Source organism: Helianthus annuus, chromosome 7 (genome assembly GCF_002127325.2).
Source record: "Helianthus annuus cultivar XRQ/B chromosome 7, HanXRQr2.0-SUNRISE, whole genome shotgun sequence".
NCBI classification, from domain to species: Eukaryota; Viridiplantae; Streptophyta; class Magnoliopsida; order Asterales; family Asteraceae; genus Helianthus; species Helianthus annuus.
This window is the reverse complement of record NC_035439.2, coordinates 145,593,095-145,614,493: the sequence shown is the minus strand read 5'-3', so window position 1 is coordinate 145,614,493 and position 21,399 is coordinate 145,593,095. Positions and strand designations below refer to the sequence as shown.

The following is a 21,399-nucleotide window of genomic DNA, read 5'->3' as shown; positions in this document are numbered from 1 at the left end:
TACCATCATGATCCAAAAAAAAAATATTTTTGGACCATTTTCCATCTAGCGAATGTATAAAAACCGTCTACAAATAGAGTGTAATTGTCAATCTCACGGATCAACAACGTATTCATGGGGCAATAACTCACTAACTCCATGAATTTTGGCATGCTAAGTGATTAGACCATATAAAATCCATTGTTTTATTGTCTGATGGATCTCTAAATCTCTTCCAATCATGAACAACGTTGATCAAATCAGTGACTTTTGCTCTAATAGTCCGGCAACAATTAGCATGAACAGTTGAAACAACGTTAATATCTCTACTATCTTCACAAAATCCACTGAAATATATGGTGTCCAAAAATCTAACCCCAAGTCCCAACCTTTTAAAAACTCCTTTATGCATTAGCTCAACAAGAACATCTTGTTCTTTCATTCCAACTGAGGTGTTTCTTTGCATATACCACTCATCGAACAATGCAATTGTCTTGTTGTTGGATTTGATCATGTAGAAACCAGTGTTTAACGGATTCGTTTGTGACCATTGATCGCCATCAAACTGATCGACACTTATTTGAAGATCAACAGTTTCGTTTAGGGTTAGCCTTGGAAATGGATTCCTGAGCCACCAAACATCTGTATCCTGTACATTAATTGATTTCACATATATGTTATTAAGAATTACAAGATATCTTATGTCTATTACTAAATTATTTTAGCTACCCTACTAAGACCATGCGTAGTGGGCAATATTCATCCTTTGGCGTTTTGCGTCATCCGACAGCCCAGTCAGCAATGGGGCATTATTGGGCGTTTTCTAAAATGGGTATGGTGGGGATGGGGCATTATTGGGCATTATGTTTTGTAATAAAATAAAATTAAAAAAAAAAACTTAAAAATCTTATTGGCCAAATAATGTAAGCTGAAATATGATTGGACAAGCTCTCCCCCCTTTGGCGTGATTTTAAGAACGCTTGCACAAAAATATTGCCAAACACGCCCATGCGTAGTGGCTAAAGGGCAGTTTTGGGCGTGATTGAGCATGAAAAACGCTCAAATGGGCAACCACTACGGGTATTCTAAGAAATTTGCATGTATCCATATTTTTTTTTTTTTATATTTAGAGTGTTTACGTAACTATAATAATTTAAATTTAATGTTCAATTAATGTATTATTTGGATTTTATTATAACATGCCTAACTTTATAATTCTTTATTGAATTTATTTTGAAATGGTTTATTAAATGTAACAACATATAATAAAATTGAAATGATTATACAAAAACTATTTTTTTGTGTATACTTATATAACATAATTAAAATTAAAAAATAAGCGGTACTTATAACTTAATGATACAAAATGTTTTTTAAGGTAACAAAAGATGGTTTGAGAATTTTTATACTTCTATGCATCTTTAAAATATAAGTTGTTTTCTTTTCCTTCGATTTAATTTATGAGTCTATGCATTTCTTGAAAAACGTTAGCATCACAACGATCAAACTAAAGCTGACTTACTGTGAAAATAAAGTTGTATCCATGTCGAAGAACATCTCCAAGAAAACGGGTTCTTAGCCACATCATCTTTATGAAATCTTCTGACATGTAAACCTTCTCATCCACAAAGTCATCGCCATTGGTTTTCAGCCAGTAACAATGTAATCTAAGAAACATGCACCGTTCAAACGCGGTTTGATCAACTGCCACGATTAAAAGATGGTTAGTCAATCGCCTTGTATCTTCTCCTAGCCAAAACCCGTCTAAGAATATATCAAACATAGGTTTGTCCCCCACGGTGTAAGCTCGGTTCACAACCGCGATGATCACTGTTTTGTTCGCCATGGAAGCTCCCTCCAAGGCTGCTTCCAACTCATCTCTAGACTCATGCTACAATCACACAAAACTCAAAACTTTATCACAATTTTATTCATACAAATTTGGAAAACTAATAGAATGTAACTCATTGCCATATATCAGACCTTTTAATGCGACATTTATGTTAAGCGAAGTTGAATTATAATTGAATGCAACTCATGTTAAAGAAGTTAAGTTGCTTTGCTTCTAAAAGGTCACATTAGCCTCATTTTCTAATAGTGAGACGATTATCGAAGTATGATGAAGCTTACGATGGCTGATGGCGGTTTGGAACAATACAACTTGTCAGTTATGTTGGTTATGGATGCCGATGGGTTTTGTTCTGGTAAAAAATAAATAAGAAGAAAGGATATAAGCAGTAAAGTGCAAAGGGCAAGAGTGGCTCCAGGTTTGAGTGAACCATACATTGTGATGATGAATATATTAGGAAGGATTTGTGTTAAATTTGGAGAGGAATGGTGATTTGTAATGGTTGGATGGGAGTTCATATATATATATATAGTGTTGGCGTCGTGATTGGTTTCTTTATGGCTTTTACTTGACGTGTTATGCCATGTGTGGTTGTGGATATCACTAGGGGTGTAAACAAACCCAGAGGCTCGAGAGCTACTCGTGATCTGCTCGGTTAATAGCTCGAACGAGCCGAGCCTTAACGAGCCCGAGCCCGAGCTCGAGCTTAAAATAGAGCTCGTTTTGTTATCGAGCCCGAGCTCGAGCCTGAAATACAAAGCTTGTTTAGGCTTGCGAGCCTAAACGAGCCCATACAGAATTTTTTTTTATATATAATATATTAATAATGATGATAACATTGATGAGCCGAGCTAGAGCCGAGCTTTGGCTCGTTTAAGTGATGTTGAAGCGAGCTCGATCCGAGCTTTTAGCTTGTTTAAGCTTGTTCTCAAAATAGTTCCAGCCGAGCTCGAGCTTTGGGTTTTACTCACGAGCCGAGCTCGAGCTTAAAGAAGTAGGCTTGAACCGAGCCGAGCTCGAGTTCGAGCTTCGTATAAACCTAACGAGCCGAGATCAAGTTCGAGCTTCGTATAAACCTAACGAGCCGAGCTCGAGCTTGGTCAAGCTCGGGCTCGGCCCGGCTCGTTTACACCCCTAGATATCACATAATACACCCATCCATGGAGTGAGGATCGTTTCCACATGAGTTAATTTGTTTTGGTTTTCCGATATCTATTAACTTTTTTGGTGTTCAGATTTCCATTAACTCAGGGTCGGCCAAGGGTAAGCCAAATGAGGCTTGGGCCTTAGGCCATCAAAACTATAGGACCTCACAATTTGATAAAACCACAGTCCATTTATAAAAGATTTAGGGTGTGGGTTATCAACAAATTGATGGTTGGTAGTGTAGTGGTTTTGTTTATGTATTGATGTTGGTGAGACCCGGGTTCGAATCCCTGGTTCACCATTTTTTTTGTTTTTAAATTTTAACACAGTCTTTCAAATAATTACACTTGGGCCCTTCAAGTTTAACTTTCAATTACATACATTTTTTTGGGAAAAAGGCCACAAGATTTTACTTCGCCTTAGGCCACCAAAATGGTTGAGCCGGCCCTGCATTAACTCAATGTCCTAAATTTATTTCAATTGTTCAAAAAGATCCCGGCTCACAGCTCGTTTTAATCGCTGGAAAAAAGTTCCGCTTAAAAAAACAATTGGTTTTTAATGAGCCGAACAAGCTCGGCTAGGTTTGTAAATGAGGTGAGCCTAAGCCAAGATAGGTTCAGTTTGTGGCTCGCTCGTTTACAACCCAAAATTAGTGTTTCGTTAGCTTAAATAGCCTTTTATTTATTTTTGTTTTATGTAAATCATTATCAAAATGTGTAAAATAAATAAAAAAATAGAAAACATTTTCTAACAAAATAATAAACGAGCCGGCTCGATGAGCCATGAGCTAGCCCGAGCTTTTTACAAGCTGAGCCTGAGCCGGGCAATTCAACTCGTTAAGATATATGAGCCAACTCGATTTGACTTGGTTTTTTAAACAAGCTGAGCCTGAGCCCACCCTAGCTTGGATTGACTTGGCTCAACTACAACCCTTGTTTTAATGTGGAGGCTCGATTGCTTTGGGCCCGGTTCTAGGAAACTATAGAGCATACGATCAGAAGATCAAATGGGTTGGCCCATTTTGTTTTAAATATGGTCCATATTAGTTTTTTTTTGGTGAATAAAGCAGTAAACCCTAATATTGTATCCATTTATATTTAGCATGTAATTCCTCACGAGTAAAGGATAAAGCAATATGATAATATCCTGGTTGCAGCAAGTGGGCGTAGATTAGTCGACCGAACCACGTAAAACTTGTGTGTTTCTTTGTTTGTTTATTAACTCCTACAATTTTGTTTGGGTTTGTATGTGTTTGCAATACCCAAATCCTTAACAAATGGTATTAGAGCTTTTATTTATTACAAGGAAGGTCGTGTTCTTTGTGCGCCATTCAAAGAAAGAAAAGTCTTGTTCTTTGTGCGCCATTCAAAGAAAGAAAAGGACAAATATATGTATCTTTGTTTTGTTGCAACGTCAAACAATTTAGTGGTCTTGCGTGGATTGGTACCCAAGAAATTTGTCCTAAAGTGGTAATGGGGTATGTGGCGCCATTCGACAATCTACATCCACCATCCGGTGGGTTAGAAACTTGTTTGTCATTTGTTCCTTTTCATATTCGGGACAGAATTTTCTTTCTACCAAGCTCTTAAATTCTTCCCAGTTCATAGCATACGCCATCCTTCTTCCTTTTGCTTGTAACACCGTATTCCACCATTCTAGCGCCCCTTCTTTGAAAAGATTTGACGTGTACATGACCTGATCATCCTGAGCACATATACTTATGGCAATTACTGCCTCAGTTTTCTCTAACCAACGTAGTGCCGCAGTCGCTGCTTCATTGCCTGCAAACTCAGATGGTTTACAAGCAAGAAATTCCTTGTAAGTGCAACCAGGCGTTGCAACTTTCATTTTCTTAGAGAGCGGCGCTTGTTGTGGTTCATTGTCATGATTAACATGATCATTGCCTCTGTTTACGCTATTACTGAAGTTATCTTCAGAAATACGTTTGCTAGGAACGAGTTGTTGTGGTTCTATTGGATTTTTAACAGCAGCAACGATTGCTGGAATAGCGTTGGCTATCCCTTGAGCTATCATTGTTGGAATAGTGTTGGCTATCCCTTGTGCAATGATATTTTCTATATCCTGCCTAGTCATATATTGATCCCCCGGTTGTTGCTCAGAATTATTAACTGGTTCATTATTTGTGTTTTCCATCTGATAATTAATGTATATATATATAAATATATAATTTATTAGTATCAACAATTATATCTAAAATCATCATATAAATTTCTTAATATACATATAACCAAATTATCGATTTCTTAATTCCTATTTTTATATTTTATAGGAGACATCAATACACACTTTTACCTTGTAATGATTTTATAGGTTGATTTTTACTATTTTTATTATACAAGCACAGTTCCATAGATCCCCTATCCTGTGGTCAGATGATATTCTAGTAATGGTGTTCTCTCTCATCGTATTTCCAGGAGATCTGTCCCCCAATCTCTTGGATCCTATTTCCATTGTCCATTAGTTCTTCACCAAGGCGAAGTTTAGCTGTATTCTCGTTACTTATTGGTGGATTTGGTAAAGCTTTTTGAATTGAACTGAGGAAAAAGCTTATAGGGATGGTTTTGTAACTGTATTTCGTTAATCAACCATTCGTCTATTTGCGAGTGGATTGAAGGGTTTGGAACATGGTTGTAAAAGTCCCGCCTAGGCTCTGAGTACTCCCCGAGTACTCGCTACAAGGTAGGCTGCCGAGGCACGAGTACTGGTCTCCCAGGCCAATTACTCCCCGAGTAATCTCCGCCTAAGCCGAGTACTTCCCGAGTACTCCCGAATCCGACTAGGGAGCGCCTAGCGACTTTTACAACCATGGTTTGGAATAGCTGGTTCTAAGTTCATTGGTAGTTGTGTTTCAAGAGAAGGATTAAAAATATTTTCATTAACAGGCTTAATAGTATTATAGCTTGCCATTATAAAATCTAATTCTTCCTGAGATGGTAACTTTTTAATTTGCCTAGAACTTTCCCCAATTTCTATTTCCTTAGGTTTGGGTTTCTCGAGAGGTAAAGCATCGAATTCTATAGGTTCTTCTATGTCTGGTATATATCTATTGAAATCTCTGGAAACCTCTACTCTTACTGGATAGAGATTTAAATTCTGAAGGGCCTCAGACAAGTTACTCATGCTGTTTAGCAAAATAGACATAGTCAGAATTCATAAAATTTATAGAAAACTTTTTAAATATTAGTTCCTGCTGGAGTACTGGGTACTATTAAAATAACTGAAATTTACATCACACGAGGTTTTATTTATAAATTTTATGATTTTCTTGATAAGATTTCTAGACTGTAGATAATAAAGGTACTAATATTTGAGTCAAATTATTTAAGAATTTGCATTACTGGCTACATTGACTAGCATGTAAAGATCTGCTCATACTGTACACAATTAGTCAGATAAATAAACAAATAATCACAAAATAACAATTAATGGAAATTAAGTATTTTCTAAATACTTAATTGGCTTAAATCAGTGGCTTGAAAAGTGGCTCTGATACCACCTTATTTCTGTCACGGCCCCCGACCTGGTTTGACCCGTTTCAGGAGCCGCGAGACAGAAATCCCGTGGTATTTAATTTAGGCGACAGCGGAAGTCTTTTTAAAACAGGATCTTTTATATTTTAATTTAAAACTGCACGTTACATATTTTAGGGATAAAACCCTGTAATTTACAATACGGTGATTTCAATGGAAATCTTTATTTTTCAAAACATGTTTCTTTTATTTATTTTACAATGAGCCATATTTCTAAGCTGGTAGTGCTTCCTGGCACTTTTCTTTGCTCACAACAGATCACCTGAAACATGTTTGAAAAAGGTTTTGTCAGCGGGGAAATACTGAGTGAGTTCATTCAGGTTTGTAGGAAATGACCCATAGTTATAAAATTACAGCATAAGAGCGATTACAATGGTTCATATCTTATTTTTATCTGGCTTTCTGTCACAATGGTGACAAGTCACAATGGTGACGATGGTCATACCACTATTAGGTCAATGAACTCTAATAGTGACGTTCCTCCCTAGTAGGTCAATGAACCTAACTGCGAGAAATAGTAATGTGCACAATACCCCACTAACCAATAAATCAAGATATCCACGACTTAGTCCCTGTAATTATAACTTTTTAAAAATAAATTTGGAGTATTGTAAAACAGTTGATAAAAAGAGAATGACTCACATTGCAGATTTAACGAGCAGTGTATAAGCCTACTGATTAGCCTTGATTATTCCTAATTTAACAATAATGCACACACACAAACGGGTTAGTAACTAATTCAGCAGTTACGTCAATTCACGAGATTAAACCCTCACATCGATTAACAAGTGCTATACTTAATAATTCAATCGGATTCACAACGAATAACAGAGCATAGTCCGAATTCGAACAGTACTCAAATATTCAAGTCGAAATCACGACGAATAATCAAAGTACAAGCTCAATTTGAGCAGCACTCGGACAATCGTTGGATAGTTATAATCGATCGGACGTTGAATCGTAATAGCGATCGAGTTATTACCCTGATTGCGGCAGCAATTCGTGAATTGTGTGTGTTATTGAACTGATTGTGATATAACTCTTCGTACACAACGAATTTCTTCGTCGAAACAAGAACAGAAGGCAAGTCCCGACGTCTGCTATTTATACTAATTTTTGGGACTCGCTTACGGACCGTATGCCTGATCCCTTACGGTCCGTAAGCTAAGCAGTCTAATTATAGGCTGCCTAGGCTCGGGACTAGGCTTGCTGAATCAAAATTTCAGCCAATCAGATGCTAGCAACGAGTTATTTTGGATAACTATCAACTAGGGTTTGCCCCCCTTGAGTTTTAGGGGCCCTGATCCTGATTCCGATTGTTCTGAAAATTTTTGGGCTAATGCAGAATTACTTGGGTGTCTCAATTAGGGTTTTCTTATTGACTAATTATCGTCCTAATTATTGATTTTAGTGACAGTTGTTACAGTTGTTGTTATTGATTATGTAAAATTGTAGTTTGTAGGGTTGTTAGGGTTTAAGTGTTTAGATAAGTTAAATTATACAAAAACTTATACTTTTCTAGTTTTTTTGTTAACAAGAAGAGGGCAAATCTATTAGGTATTTGTTTTACTTTATTTATTATCGTGTTTTTCTTTATTATTGTATGATTGCACGGCAAAAAGAAAAAAAATTGGATACCCCTGACTTAGTGGGCAAGCTCCGCCACTGCCTAGAACGACTCCCACACCCACCTCCAAGTCCCTAACATATGCAAAACCTAGATTACAAGAAGGAAACTAACATAATAGAGTTTAAATAATACAATTGCACGAGGACCCCCAACCCCAACCTCGTTCTATATCCCTAAATCTGCTGAGTGAAGATTCTGGCAGTATTCCGGTAACATCCGAAACCCAATACGCATTAATAGATGTCAACTTGTCAAGTTACATAAACTAGTTGTTTACCATGCGCGCGCGTTGCGGCGCGCTAAACCAAATCGTTCTATAAGAATGACAAAACATGTCAAATAACAAAAAGTAACTCAAACTAAAACGTCACGTATTTTCGGTACCGGTTCGGCACCGGTATTCACTGATTTTACCCTCAAATACAACCCCCGCCCAAGGGGCCACGCCGAAACCCAAGCCCACCCGGGGTGGTGACTTGGGCGTTTGTACCCAACCCACGACACAACCCCAGCCCCATTCCCCATACCCCATATTCTAATATTTTCTAAATCTTTTTTTAAACACATAGCTGTTGGCAAACGGCTAGCCCAAACGGCTACTTGTCTTGGCCAATGAGATCCAACCATGTCATTTTGATAGCCCCGCCCAACGCCCGGGCTGAAACCACCGCCCAAGGGGCAACGCCGAACCCCAAGCTCACCCGGGCTGGTGACTTGGGCGTTTGTACCCAACCCACGACACAACCCCCGCCCCATACCACATATTCTAATATTTCCTAGAATTTTTTTAAACACATAGCCGTTGACAAACGGCTACTTGTCTTGGCCAATGAGATCACGCCATGTCATCTTGATAGCCCCGCCCAACGCCTGGGCTGAAACCCCCGCCTAAGGGGCCACGCCGAAACCCAAGCCCACCCGAGGTGGTGACTTGGGCGTTTGTACCCAACCCACGCCACAACCCCCGCCCTATACCCCATATTCTAATATTTCCTAGATCTTTTTTTTAAACACATAGCCGTTGGCCAACAGCTAGCCTAAACGGCTACTTGTCTTGCCCAATGAGATCCCGCAATGTCATCTTGATAGCCCCGCTCAACACCCGGGCTGAAACCCCCGCCCAAGGGGCCACGCCGAAACCCAACCCACCCGGGGTGGTGAATTGGGCATTTGTACCCAACCCACGCCACAACCCGTGGCCCATACCCCATACCCCATATTCTAATATTTCCTAAATCTTTTTTTAAACACATAGCTGTTGGCAAACGGCTAGCCCAAACGGCTACTTGTCTTGGCCAATGAGATCCAACCATGTCATTTTGATAGCCCCGCCCAACGCCCGGGCTGAAACTCCCGCCCAAGGGGCCACGCCGAAACCCAAGCTCACCCGGGGTGGTGACTTGGGTGTACCCAACCCACGACACAACCCCCGCCCCATACCACATATTCTAATGTTTCATAGATTTTTTTAAACACATAGCCGTTGGCAAACGGCTACTTGTCTTCGCCAATGAGATCACGCCATGTCATTTTGATAGCCCCGCCCAACGTCCGGGCTGAAACCCCCGCCTAAGGGGCCACGCCGAAACCCAAGCCCACCCGAGGTGGTGACTTGGGCGTTTATACCCAACCCACGTCACAACCCCCGCCCCATACCCCATTTTCTTATATTTCCTAGATCACTATTTAATTAATATATATTCACTATTCATTCACTTTTATTTTTATCAGTATATAATACTCTCATTTCTCAACCTCATGCTAGTTTAGGGCCTAAGGTCAATTTTACTTCACATATACTTAGAACTTTTAACGGGCTAACAGTTCTAAGATCTAATGTTCAAGAAGTAGAGATCAAAACTATAATACACATAGACAAACACCATCCGTGTCATTATTTGTGATATTATGCACCCAATAACATTTTCCTTATCAAGTTCATTGTATATTTAATTGAAATTCCAATATGAAATCACACCATCGACTAATCACTGATAAACTCTTGAAGAAACACTGACCTGAACGGTAGATTCCGACTAGGACTTCAACTCTTGGCGATCCGAACCACTAACTGCAAAACAGAACACCGTTAGGACTCGTTACAGGAATGGTGTTATTCCTGTAACCACCATCCGGCGTGAGAATAAGTCTCGGTTTTGGAGTAAGAAAATATGTGTAGAGAGAGAGAGAGAGAGTAAACGAGAGCAGAAAATGCATACCTTTGATGTTTACCTCTATTTATAGTTTACCATTAGGGTTTCCCCTAACTTAGGATGGGCTCCGATAAGTTAGGGATTTGCATGATCTTCCCAAAAAATTGGGGATTCGGTTACGTGGCTTATCCATGCAGAATAGAAGATTCTAGAATAAACATATGTAATTATATATATATAATAAAATAATAGGTAATGACCGAGTCGGGTTAACCGTTCCAGGTCATACCTCGTCAACTCTTGATTAACAGGTCTAGCCAAGACAATGACAGGGAATACAACAAAAATAAAGAAAAAACACCAGCAGTTAGTTTACTTGGACTTCGACAACTTCTTTCATTTTCATTAGTAACGTATAAAAGGATAATTTCGGTTTCGGTTGAAGATAATAACTAAACCAACCAAACAATGCACACCCTTGTAGTATCTGTGTTTTTCGTCGCATCGCGGAGGCGCCCTTAGAGTGTATATATATACAGGTACGTTCTTTATGTAATTTTATTAAGTAGACATGTTTTAACCCCTACTATGCCATTTTAAGTAGACATGTTTAATCACCAGAATAATTATAGGGTTTGGCCAGAATTTGGTTGGAATAGATGGGTTGCCACCGATTCTTGGCCGATTAGGACCGCCTAGTTCTGTCTTTGACCACTGTTGACTGCCTAACGGCTAATGGGCTGATTAGATGACAATTCGTAGGTGAAGATTATATATATATATATATATGTATATATATGTATATGTATATGTATATATATGTATATATATCTATATGTATATATATATGTATATATATATGTATATATATATGTATTTAATCGTGTAGCCATTATAATCATTTATACTATAATGGATCAAAATAATAAATGTACCTTATTAAAATTAGTTGGTAATTGTTGATGGACTATATTACCCTTAATAACTAATAAAAGTTTTCAGTTGGGTGTATTTAAGAAGATAACTAGAGAGGGTTAAAGGTTAGACACTTATCATAACATCAAGAATCGTACTCCTCTCTCTCCATTGTTCATGAGTTCATCATTCATACGAACTCCTAATCCCATTAGTCATATACACCCTAAATTGGAACCTAATCAAGCTGACTAACATGTCGAACTCCATAGTTGCATCAGTTTCTAGATTATCTGCTGACCTCAATGTTGTAATATGTACACAATTCAAATGTTTTCCATTATGTACTTATAGAACTTATCAACATGTAACCCTTGATTAGCAATTAATCGGCGACTAAATGAGAGGCTAGGCGCATATTATATTTTTATGCTGGGAGAGGCTAGGCGCATGTTATGCTTTTATGCTTGCAAAAAAAAATCTCTGATAAGTCGAAAGTCTACCACATGTTGTTGTGTTGATTACAAAAGCAGATAATAACAGTCAAAGTGCAATACTCTTAGCAAAGAACCAAGTTTATCACATAAGGAGCACTTTAGTTTTCTTGCATAACCTTGCATATGACTAGAAGTTTGGTTTTAAGTTTTGTATGAATGTATGAATTCTAGGATGACCCATCTTGCTAATTCGAACTTTGGTAGTAACTCTTATAAGATCTTGACTGATTTTAGTTGTAATACCCTATTGACTTTTTTCTTGGAAATTTGGACTCTTTGATAGGTCGAATCCCCATACCAAACAGTAGGATAACTTCTCAACAAAGGAAGGTAAACATTTAAGTTTGGGTCAAACAACTTGCGACTCCGGTATGCTTCATTTACCTCTTTGTGTTCCGTGAAAGTCCATGGATATAAATGAGTCACACTCTTTAGGAACCAAACTGGACTTGACATTCCTAGCTCTTAATATCAAAGGCCAAAACAGTCTAGTCACACCTCAAGAACAAAACCACAAGGCAGTCCAGAACGCTAATGTGACAGAAACCTCTAGTGTCAAAATCGTTGATGAGCGCTGGAAACATGGGACTAGGGATTTGAACATATTTGTGAAATCTGGAAAAATGGATTGGGATGCTTTGATTGTTGCTTGCAAATAATCATCATGGAATCATTCATCTGCTTATTTGACTTCTTGAATTATGGTCTCACTAAAAGTCAAAGTTTGACTCTTTTCGGTTTGGGAGAAGCCAGGAGAAGAAAGTTTCTTGAATTATTTCCAGAGGCAGTTTGAGTCGCTAAAGGATCTTTTCGGTTTGTTCATGGTGGTCATCGGTGTAGTTGTTTTTAGGCAAACTGAGTCGCTAAAGGATCTCCAGAATCTAGCGGACGAGGCTACGCTTTATGATAAACAATGGCAAGCATCATGTGGAGATCAAATGAAACAAATGTATAAACTAGTGAAACTTCTTGATCCACAACTAGAATCCTTGATTTTAAAGTAATCAACTTTCAGAATCTTTAAATCAAAATTCCTAACTCAAAATTCTTAGTCTAGCAACAATTAGAAGTCAAATGTGAATTTTCTAACTACTTTTTGACAGAGAAATGAAGCACAAACTCACAACTGAAATGCACCAAGCCCTCGAGGTCGCAGATCAAAATTTGGCACATACTACAGTCTGCAAGATCTTAAGAATAGAAAATTAAAACAAATTTACTAGAATAGTAGATTTCAAACTAAACAACTAAACAAAAATGTGAATCAATGAGATCGATGATTCACACGAAATCAAATAAAAAAGGGAAAATCAAGCAAAATCTTCGATGTCAATTTTGAAGAAGTGTGGAATTTACTAAAGGATTCAACTCACTAATGCTTAAATTCACTGATAAAAACTCTCAATTCATAGATAGGGAATGCAACAAAAATAAAACACCAGCAGTTGACTTTGACTTTCACAACCTTTTCACTTTCACTGTTAATTTCTTTTCGAAAAAACAAATATTTATACCAGCTGGATCCAAAATCGACTTTTGGCAACAATTGTCTAATATAGATTAAATTCAAATAATGGTCCCACCTATCTTCATACCGATTTATATTCAACTTGTTGTACAGGTGGAGACGGGGATATTTCAATTTGGGAAAATAAGGAATCTGTTGGTCAACCAAGAGGGTTTTCAATTTTGTCACCCTCCTGCATCCTTGGACGGACCACTGAGCTTCGGAAGAGTCCGCATGTTATGTTGATGCGTCCATGTCCCTAGAAGCTGACACGTGTCCCACATGTTTAAGCGTCGGTGGCCGACGCATCAATATCTTAAAGTTTGTTGATGCGTCCGGCTTTGACTTTGGCTGACGCGTCCCTGCAACCTGTGTACGTGTCTCGGTTGTCGCTTCCGAACGGCTTACTCGACGCTTCCGAATGGTTTGGCCGACTCTTCCAATTTGTTTGGCTCGGCTGAGTTCTCTAATATATTTTTTTTGTTTTTTTACTCTATTAATTATATGATCTCTAAAATGTTCCCACATAACTTATCTTGAAATATAACATTAAACATAATTTTTCAAAGTTAAATATTACAACCTAAACCTAAAGATATGAGCTAAATATAAATTTTTAAAATTTCAGCACATATATACAAGCCCACGTTGTCCATTAGTGTGTATGAGCATGATGGCAACCGGGAGGCGCTCCAGTAACATACCAGAATCAGTAGAAAACATTATTTGGGCCAATGATAAGCAACAACATGAAAATTGGCTTCCAAATATTCTTGAGTTTTATTATACGGGTGACTGTACTTCCTGTTATTCCAGCTATATTGGGAGCACACCTCTAGATAAGCACTGGTGGGGTGGCCAATTAGGTTTCTGTGGAAACGGTTTTATTCAACAAACGGTAATTGTGTAATATATTTAAATTCTATATTCAAAAGTTAAAATATCAAAATATTGTATACAGCATATCGGAGCATGGTGTAACTGGCTCGTGCAGACGAAGAAAAATGAAAATCCCGGAATTGTCACATCATCAGTCAGTAATCGCTGGACGTTGCTCCTGCCTCAATTTCTCAATCTCCTGGTAGAACAAGATCATGATGCTTACGGATATGTAAATGGCTCTAGCGGAATATATCCTGCGTTGTGGGATGTCGATACGGTAAAAATAATAGTAAATTTTTTTTTCCGATACTACAATAGTAATGTTAACTTAACCTTTGTCAGGTATACATACCGGTGTCAAGAGACGAAGAATATTGGGCCGTTATTAAGATTAAAATGCCATCTTATACAAACAATTGCGATGCAATTACTTGTGGTGATTCGTTTTGCGTCCACCGGAGAATATACCAAACTCTTATCGAATTCCAGTCGGCATTCCTATGGTTTCTGGGATAATATTGGACTCAGCGACGCTTAAACATGTGGGACACGTGTCGGACACGTGTCAACTTCTAAGGGCATGGACGCATCAACATAACATGCAGACTCTTTCGAAGCTCAGTGGTCCTTCCAAGGACGCAGGAGGGTGGCAAAATTGAAAACCCTCTTGGTCAATCAACTTCGTAATTTTCCCTTTCAATTTTCATATGCTAACTGGCTATTTCCTAAATGCGTTAGTTTTTTTCAACATAATACCGAAAGCCCTCAAAATTAGAAATCATTATGATATGTTTTTAAGTCTAATATTGATTTAATTCAAAAAATGGTCCCACCTATCTCCATGTAAATTTATTCTCAAGAAACGGTCTGCTCGTTTTGTAGAAGTGGAGAGGATTCGGTCGATCATATCTTCACCAACTGCATGATTGCTGCTATTCTTTGGCAAAAAATATGCTCTTGGTGTTGGGTGGAAAGTTTTATTACATTCTCGTTCAGAGATTTATTTGATGGATATACATAACTATGTGGGCTTGAAGGATCCGGAAAAAGAAGCGCTTCACGGAATCGTCATCATTGGGTGTTGGAGCATATGGAGAGCTAGGAAGATCACATTTTCTCATATGAAAAGGTGAAAGTTGAAGACCTCATAAGCGAAGTGAAGACGGTGGGTTATTTTTGGTTTAAAAGTAGATCCAAATTCAAAAACATCTCATGGGATTCTTGGTGTAAATTTGTTATTATGTAGTTTGTTTTGTTTTCTGCCTCCCGGTTTTTCGGGTTGGCCTTTTGTTGTTTTTATTGAAGTTCTCCTTTCAAGGAAAAAAAAAGTTGTGCAGGTTGAGATGGGGACTTTTCATCTGCTAACTGGCTATTTCCTTGATGCATTAGGGGATACGGAGTGGCATGCGGCAATCAACGGCAAACGTGTTTGCCGAGCGGCAAACACCGCCGCCGGCAAACTTGGGACGCGGCAAAGGAGCAAAATCGGTGATGGATTACCGATTCGAGAAGAGGGAGAAGGAGAGAGAGGGAGGGTATTGTGGGTGGGGTCCATTCCTATCTCAACCAATCACACCTTTTTCCTTTTTTTTAAAAAAAATAGTTTACCACTTCACCAAGTGTTTAAACCATTGCCAACATTTTTCACCAAAGTTTAAACACTTTTGCCTAATTGACATGGCGCGCTCTCATTGGTCGGTTTTTTGGTTTGCCACTTTAAAGTGTTTAACCACTCCTTATACCCTTAGTTTTTTCAAAATAATACTCAAAAGCCCTTAAAATTAGAAATCATTATGATATGTTATCAAGCCTAATATAGAGTAATTAATTCAAAATGGTCATATAAAAAAAAATTCAACTAGTTGTGCAGGTTGAGATGGGGACTTTTCATCTGCTAACTGGCTACTTCCTTGATGAATTACAGAATTAGCCAATGATCTCTAGATCAAGTGGTGGAAGGCTTGTATTTCTCTTGAGAGATGCAGGTTCGACTCCCACTTGGTGCAGAGTGAGGCATTGGTGGACAATGATAGGAGACCCAGGGAAACCTGGGTTGGATCCTTGAGCCAAACGGGTTTTACCGGTAATTTCACTGTCATGTCTACGGGCGGGTGGGTTACCGGGTTTTCCCCGGAATTGGTGGTGGACTCGGGTTACTCTCGGAGTACTCCGTTTGTCCAGTGGGTGCCCCGAGAGTGCTCGGGATTGAGTTTGTTGGCCGTTAAAAAAAATAAAGTTTTTTTTTTCAAAATAATTATACTATCATTATGATATGTTATTAATTCTATTCTAATATAGATTAAATTCAAAATGGTCCCACCTATCTCTAAATAAAAAAAAAAAATTCAACTAGTTGTGCAGGTTGAGATGGGGACTTTTCATCTGCTAACTGGCTACTTCCTTGATGAATTAGTTTTTTTTTTTTTTTTTTTCAAAATAATTATACTAAAAGCCCTCAAAATTAGAAATCATTATGATATGTTTTTAAATTAAACTCAGCATCTCCTTGTGACCTCAAACAGGAATGACTGCCTCTCTAGTTCAAGCTTAGCCTCATTGATGAAGACTATAATTTAATCTCATTTCCAATCATATTCTGGAAAGATGTGAAACATATGACTTTTTGATCCATGATAGACTGACTTGTATTCCATTCATATTCTGGAGAGATGTGAAACATATGACTTTTTGATCCATGATAGACGTTGACTTGTTTGATGTTTGATTAATTCGCTTAGAAAATGCATGATCATTGCTTTCATATTCACAAATTTATATTTAAACTCCGAGCACAAGTAGCTGTAATTTACAACATCATCAAAATCAATATGAGGGATGGTTATACCTTTCCATGTTCCTCGTCTTGCTACTTTTGCTTACTTCTGGTTGTGGCTTTTCTTTGTTTATGCTTAAGTGATAATAGCAAAGGTGATGTACTATGCAAGGATGATGAGAGGGAAGCACTTCTTGAGTTCAAGCATGGGCTCATAGATAAAGCAGATCGACTTGCTTCTTGGGTTGGTGACAAGAACGACTGTTGCAATTGGAATGGGATCGTTTGTGATAACTTTACTGGTCATGTTCACAAGATTCATCTTCCAGGTAATTGTAGTATGAATGATTACAACAAAATCGAAGAATACGAAGAATTCTTGAATCAAAAATTTAGAGGGGACATAAGTCCATCGCTTCTGAATCTAACGCAACTCAAGCATTTAGACTTGAGCTGCAATAACTTTGGTGAAATGGAAGTTCCTAGCTTTATAGGATCTCTTGGAAACTTGAGGTATCTTAATCTCTCGCGTTCCGTGTTTGGTGGAACAATCCCTCCACAACTGGGGAATCTGACAGAATTGCGCGTCCTATGTCTTGGAAGTTTTTATGATATTGAAGATAGTGATGAATACGAATATACTACAATCACCAACATGAAGTGGCTGTCAAGTCTCCGTTTGTTACATCACCTGGATTTGAGTGGCATGGACCTTAGTAAGGCAACAGACTGGCTTGAGGTTATTAACACCCTTCCTTCTTTGGTTGAACTACATTTGTCCCATAGTCAACTTTTGTGTATACATCCTTATGTTGCTAATCTTACTGTCACATCTCTTTCCTTTCTTGATCTTTCTGGAAATGATTTTAATGACAACTGTGTGCTGCAGTGGATTTTCAGTAAAACTAGTCTGGTTTCACTAGATTTACGTGGGTGTGGTCTTCATAGCCCTATTCCTAGAAGCGTTGATAGCTTTCGTAACTTGACTTCTCTCAAGTCGCTTCACGTTCACGGGAATGATTTCATGAGTTCTTCATTAGTGTTAAAAGGGTTGTCTAGTGTAGGTGGTAATCTCATTTCATTAGATATTAGTTCTTGCGGTATTTCAAGTTCACTTCTTGCTTCCCTTCACAACCTGACTTCCATACTTACCCTTGACCTGTCATATAATGTACTCAACAAGACAATACCTACATCATTGGGGAATCTTTGCAATTTGAGACATATTGGTCTAGATGGTAACTCGTTTCCTGATATTAGCTTTACAAGCCTTCTTGAAAGCTTTTTTGAGTGCAAATCACCAAAATTGGAGTCCTTATCTCTTCGGTCTACAGGACTTTCAAGCCATCTTCCAACTCAACTTGGACAACTTGTATATCTGGAGAATCTCCAACTTGAAAATAACCATATTGATGGTACTATTCCTGAATCAATAGGAAGATTAACTCTCTTGAGGTCGCTATATCTTGCAAAGAATCTTATCTCGGGTCCAATACCATATTCAGTCGGAGAATTGTCCTCGGTTGAGGTGTTAGATCTTTCAAATAATCGACTCAATGGCAGCCTTCCTGATAGCCTCGGTCAACTTTCAAAGATAATTTATTTAGATTTTTCTTACAACTTTTTAACCGGTGTTGTGACAGAAGCTCATTTTGACAAACAAGCTAAACTGAAGTACCTAAATGGAGTAGGCAACTACCTATCCCTAAGACCGCGCCTTGTGAACTGGGTTCCCTCTTTCCAGTTGCAGTTCTTGTATTTAAGTTCGTGGAACTTAGGGCCTCAATTTCCATTGTGGTTGCAGCTGCAGAGGGATTTAGTAGAACTGGAAATTAGCAATACAAGGATTACATCAATGATTCACGAGGCATTTTGGAAATCATGGCCTAATCTACAATATCTAAATATGTCACGAAACCAAATTCAAGGAAGGTTGTTTCGTATCCCTGCATCGCTTCAAGTACTTGCCTTGAATTCTAACGAACTTAGCGGGCAACTCCCTGAACTCTCTGAAATTAATTCACATACAAAGATTATGGATTTGTCAAATAATTCCTTTGGGGGATCTTTGCGTCTTTTGGTGTGTCCTTACGGTGAGAAAACTCTAGAAATTCTTAATTTGGCTAACAATAATCTATCAGGTGACATTCCTGAGTGTTGGAGGAAGTGGCCGTATTTAGTATTTCTAAACTTGGAAAACAACCACTTGTTTGGTGGTATACCAAGAACTTTCGGATCATTATCTTCTCTGCAGTTATTAAATATATACAACAACAAGCTCTCTGGAGGAGTACCTACTTCTCTAAAGAACTTGACAAATTTAATAATGCTTCAACTTGGAAGAAATGAGCTTGTTGGACCAATTCCGACTTGGTTTGGAACAAAACTCTTGAGTTTGAAAATTCTTAACCTCCGATCAAACAAATTTAATGGAAATCTGACTCATGAGCTTTGTTTCCTTACCGGTATTCAGATCTTGGATCTTTCTCATAATAATCTATCGGGACATATACCAAGATGTTTCAACAATTTCACTTTACTCTCTGGGAAAGAAACTACCTCAAGTGATAGATTTATCTTCTCTTATACTAGACAGATCATTGGCAGTGCTTCATTGTTTATAAAGGGACGAGAGGATACATATAGCACTATTCTCGGACTTGTGTTGATGTTGGACTTTTCAAGTAACAGTTTTTCTGGGAGCATCCCAAGTGAGCTAATGGACCTCCCAGCATTACAATCTTTGAATTTGTCAAGAAATCAGTTGATAGGGAGAATCCCTGAGAACATTGGAGATCTGAAATCACTTTTTTCATTTGATGTATCTCTTAATCGGCTTTCTGGGGAGCTTCCTAAGACCTTGTCAAGCTTGAATTTTTTGAGTAGCTTCAATGTGTCCTATAACAATTTGACAGGAAAAATCCCACTGGGCACCCAGCTTCAGAGCTTCAACGAGTCATGCTTCTCAGGCAACAAGCTTTGTGGAGATCCACTCACTGAAAGTTGTTCAATTGATCAGGCACCTAACAGATACGAAGAAGAAGACGATGAATCACATGGAGAAGATCGGGACTTGGTTATTAGCATAATGTGTGGATTCCTTGCTGGTTTCTGGCTGGTGTTAGTTCCGTTGATAGTTAGCACCACATGGAGAACTGCACATTTCCGTTTCTTGAGTCATCTGAGATGTATATTTTGTAATGCTATTCAGAAGTACTGTTGTAATCTTCTTTCCAGGTGATTAAGAATATTGTAATATGTTCAGTTATACTTTGAAAAACAGCTACTACTTTTTAATAAAGTTACATGTTAATGTTGGCCCCAGTCTATGAACTTGATATGAAAATAAAGATGAAATAAGAAACAAATTCAACAGAACTTACAGAACTTCAATTGTATTGCATAATTGTGATTTTACAGGCGAGAGATATTTACAAGTGAAATAAACAACCCTATTTTGTTGGGTTATTCAGTTTGTTTGCGGGTCACACGAGTCGACGCGTTATCGGGTCATGAGTCAAATGGTCGAATGGGTCATCCGGGTTGTTCCTTCCAGCATATGCTAATATTGAAAAAGGAATTATACCTAGAATTTAGAATCTGCACGTTTGTGTGAAATGGTCAAGTTTGACCGAGTTTCATGCAAATGAACGTTGGATGGAAGTGAACGTGCAGTAATTGTTTATTAGCATGTGTTCAATTTTCAATTATAAATAGCAGTAGTTTTTTCTTTGTTTCAGTAACCTTTGTAATTCTTTAAAAGATCAATATACAAAGAGTATTGTGTGTGTAAGTTTGTATTAGCCAAGGTCTGAACCAACAATTGGTATCAGAGCGAAGGTTAAAGAGGGCTGTTTTGAGAGTCGACCGTCGCAAGTGTCGTTCGCCTTCGGGTGCAGTGCGGGTTGCCATCGCAACGGAACCGTAGGTGGGTCGACAATCACAGGCTTTGGCTACTGATTCGGGTCGGAAATAGGGGGTGTTACTACACACATAACACGGGAGATCAGCAAACAACAGAAAACGGAGAGAAAGAGGTGTTACGGTTCGGCCGTTGTCGCGGGGAATTGCCGTTTGGAACGGCGGTGTTAACCGATGACGAACACTGAAGATCCTTGGTTGTTAGGGTTATCAAAGGAAATGGTAAGCGAACCAGGGGGTGCAATCGATTCAGGTGCAGGTTTTCAAGATAGGGTGAACAGCACGATTGATTGAGTAGGAAAAAAATAAAGGTTTCAGTTCTAGCGGGTCAAGAGGGTAGCGGAGACGAGTTGTGATTAGGCCAAATCAGCGAGCTTGTAAACCCAGTTTTGTTGATAGGGATCATGTTTTTATTTGTCGGATACTCTTTCTTGCCTAGGAGAAGAATCGCAAGGAGGCGTCGAATTCTTATGGCAGAAAAAACCAACGGGTGTAGCGCGGTAGAAACGAAACAGCGGGGTGGCTGAGATATTCGTTTAGTGACTCGAAGACGGTGCAGCGGGTGGCTGGTGTCTAGTTGGCGGTTGATACGCAAG

At 38.5% G+C, this 21,399-nt stretch overlaps 2 protein-coding genes across 2 annotated transcripts; one reads left to right on the top strand and one right to left on the bottom strand.

Moving 5' to 3' along the window:
- Window positions 1-12,129, bottom strand: LOC110867151 (uncharacterized protein At1g28695). The gene is made up of 4 exons (XM_022116284.2): window positions 12,105-12,129; window positions 2,110-2,180; window positions 1,502-1,870; window positions 1-628 (listed from the first exon to the last, which is right to left on the bottom strand). The coding sequence occupies exons 1-4, from the start codon at window positions 12,127-12,129 to the stop codon at window positions 131-133; spliced, it is 963 nt and encodes a 320-aa protein (XP_021971976.2). The 3' UTR covers window positions 1-130.
- On the top strand, window positions 12,128-20,498 carry LOC110867152 (receptor-like protein EIX2). Its single transcript, XM_035975086.1, has 7 exons — window positions 12,128-12,364; window positions 12,470-12,669; window positions 14,044-14,125; window positions 14,189-14,386; window positions 15,499-15,644; window positions 17,024-20,119; window positions 20,303-20,498. The coding sequence occupies exons 1-7, from the start codon at window positions 12,128-12,130 to the stop codon at window positions 20,496-20,498; spliced, it is 4,155 nt and encodes a 1,384-aa protein (XP_035830979.1).
- The last annotated feature ends 901 nt before the right edge of the window (window positions 20,499-21,399 follow it).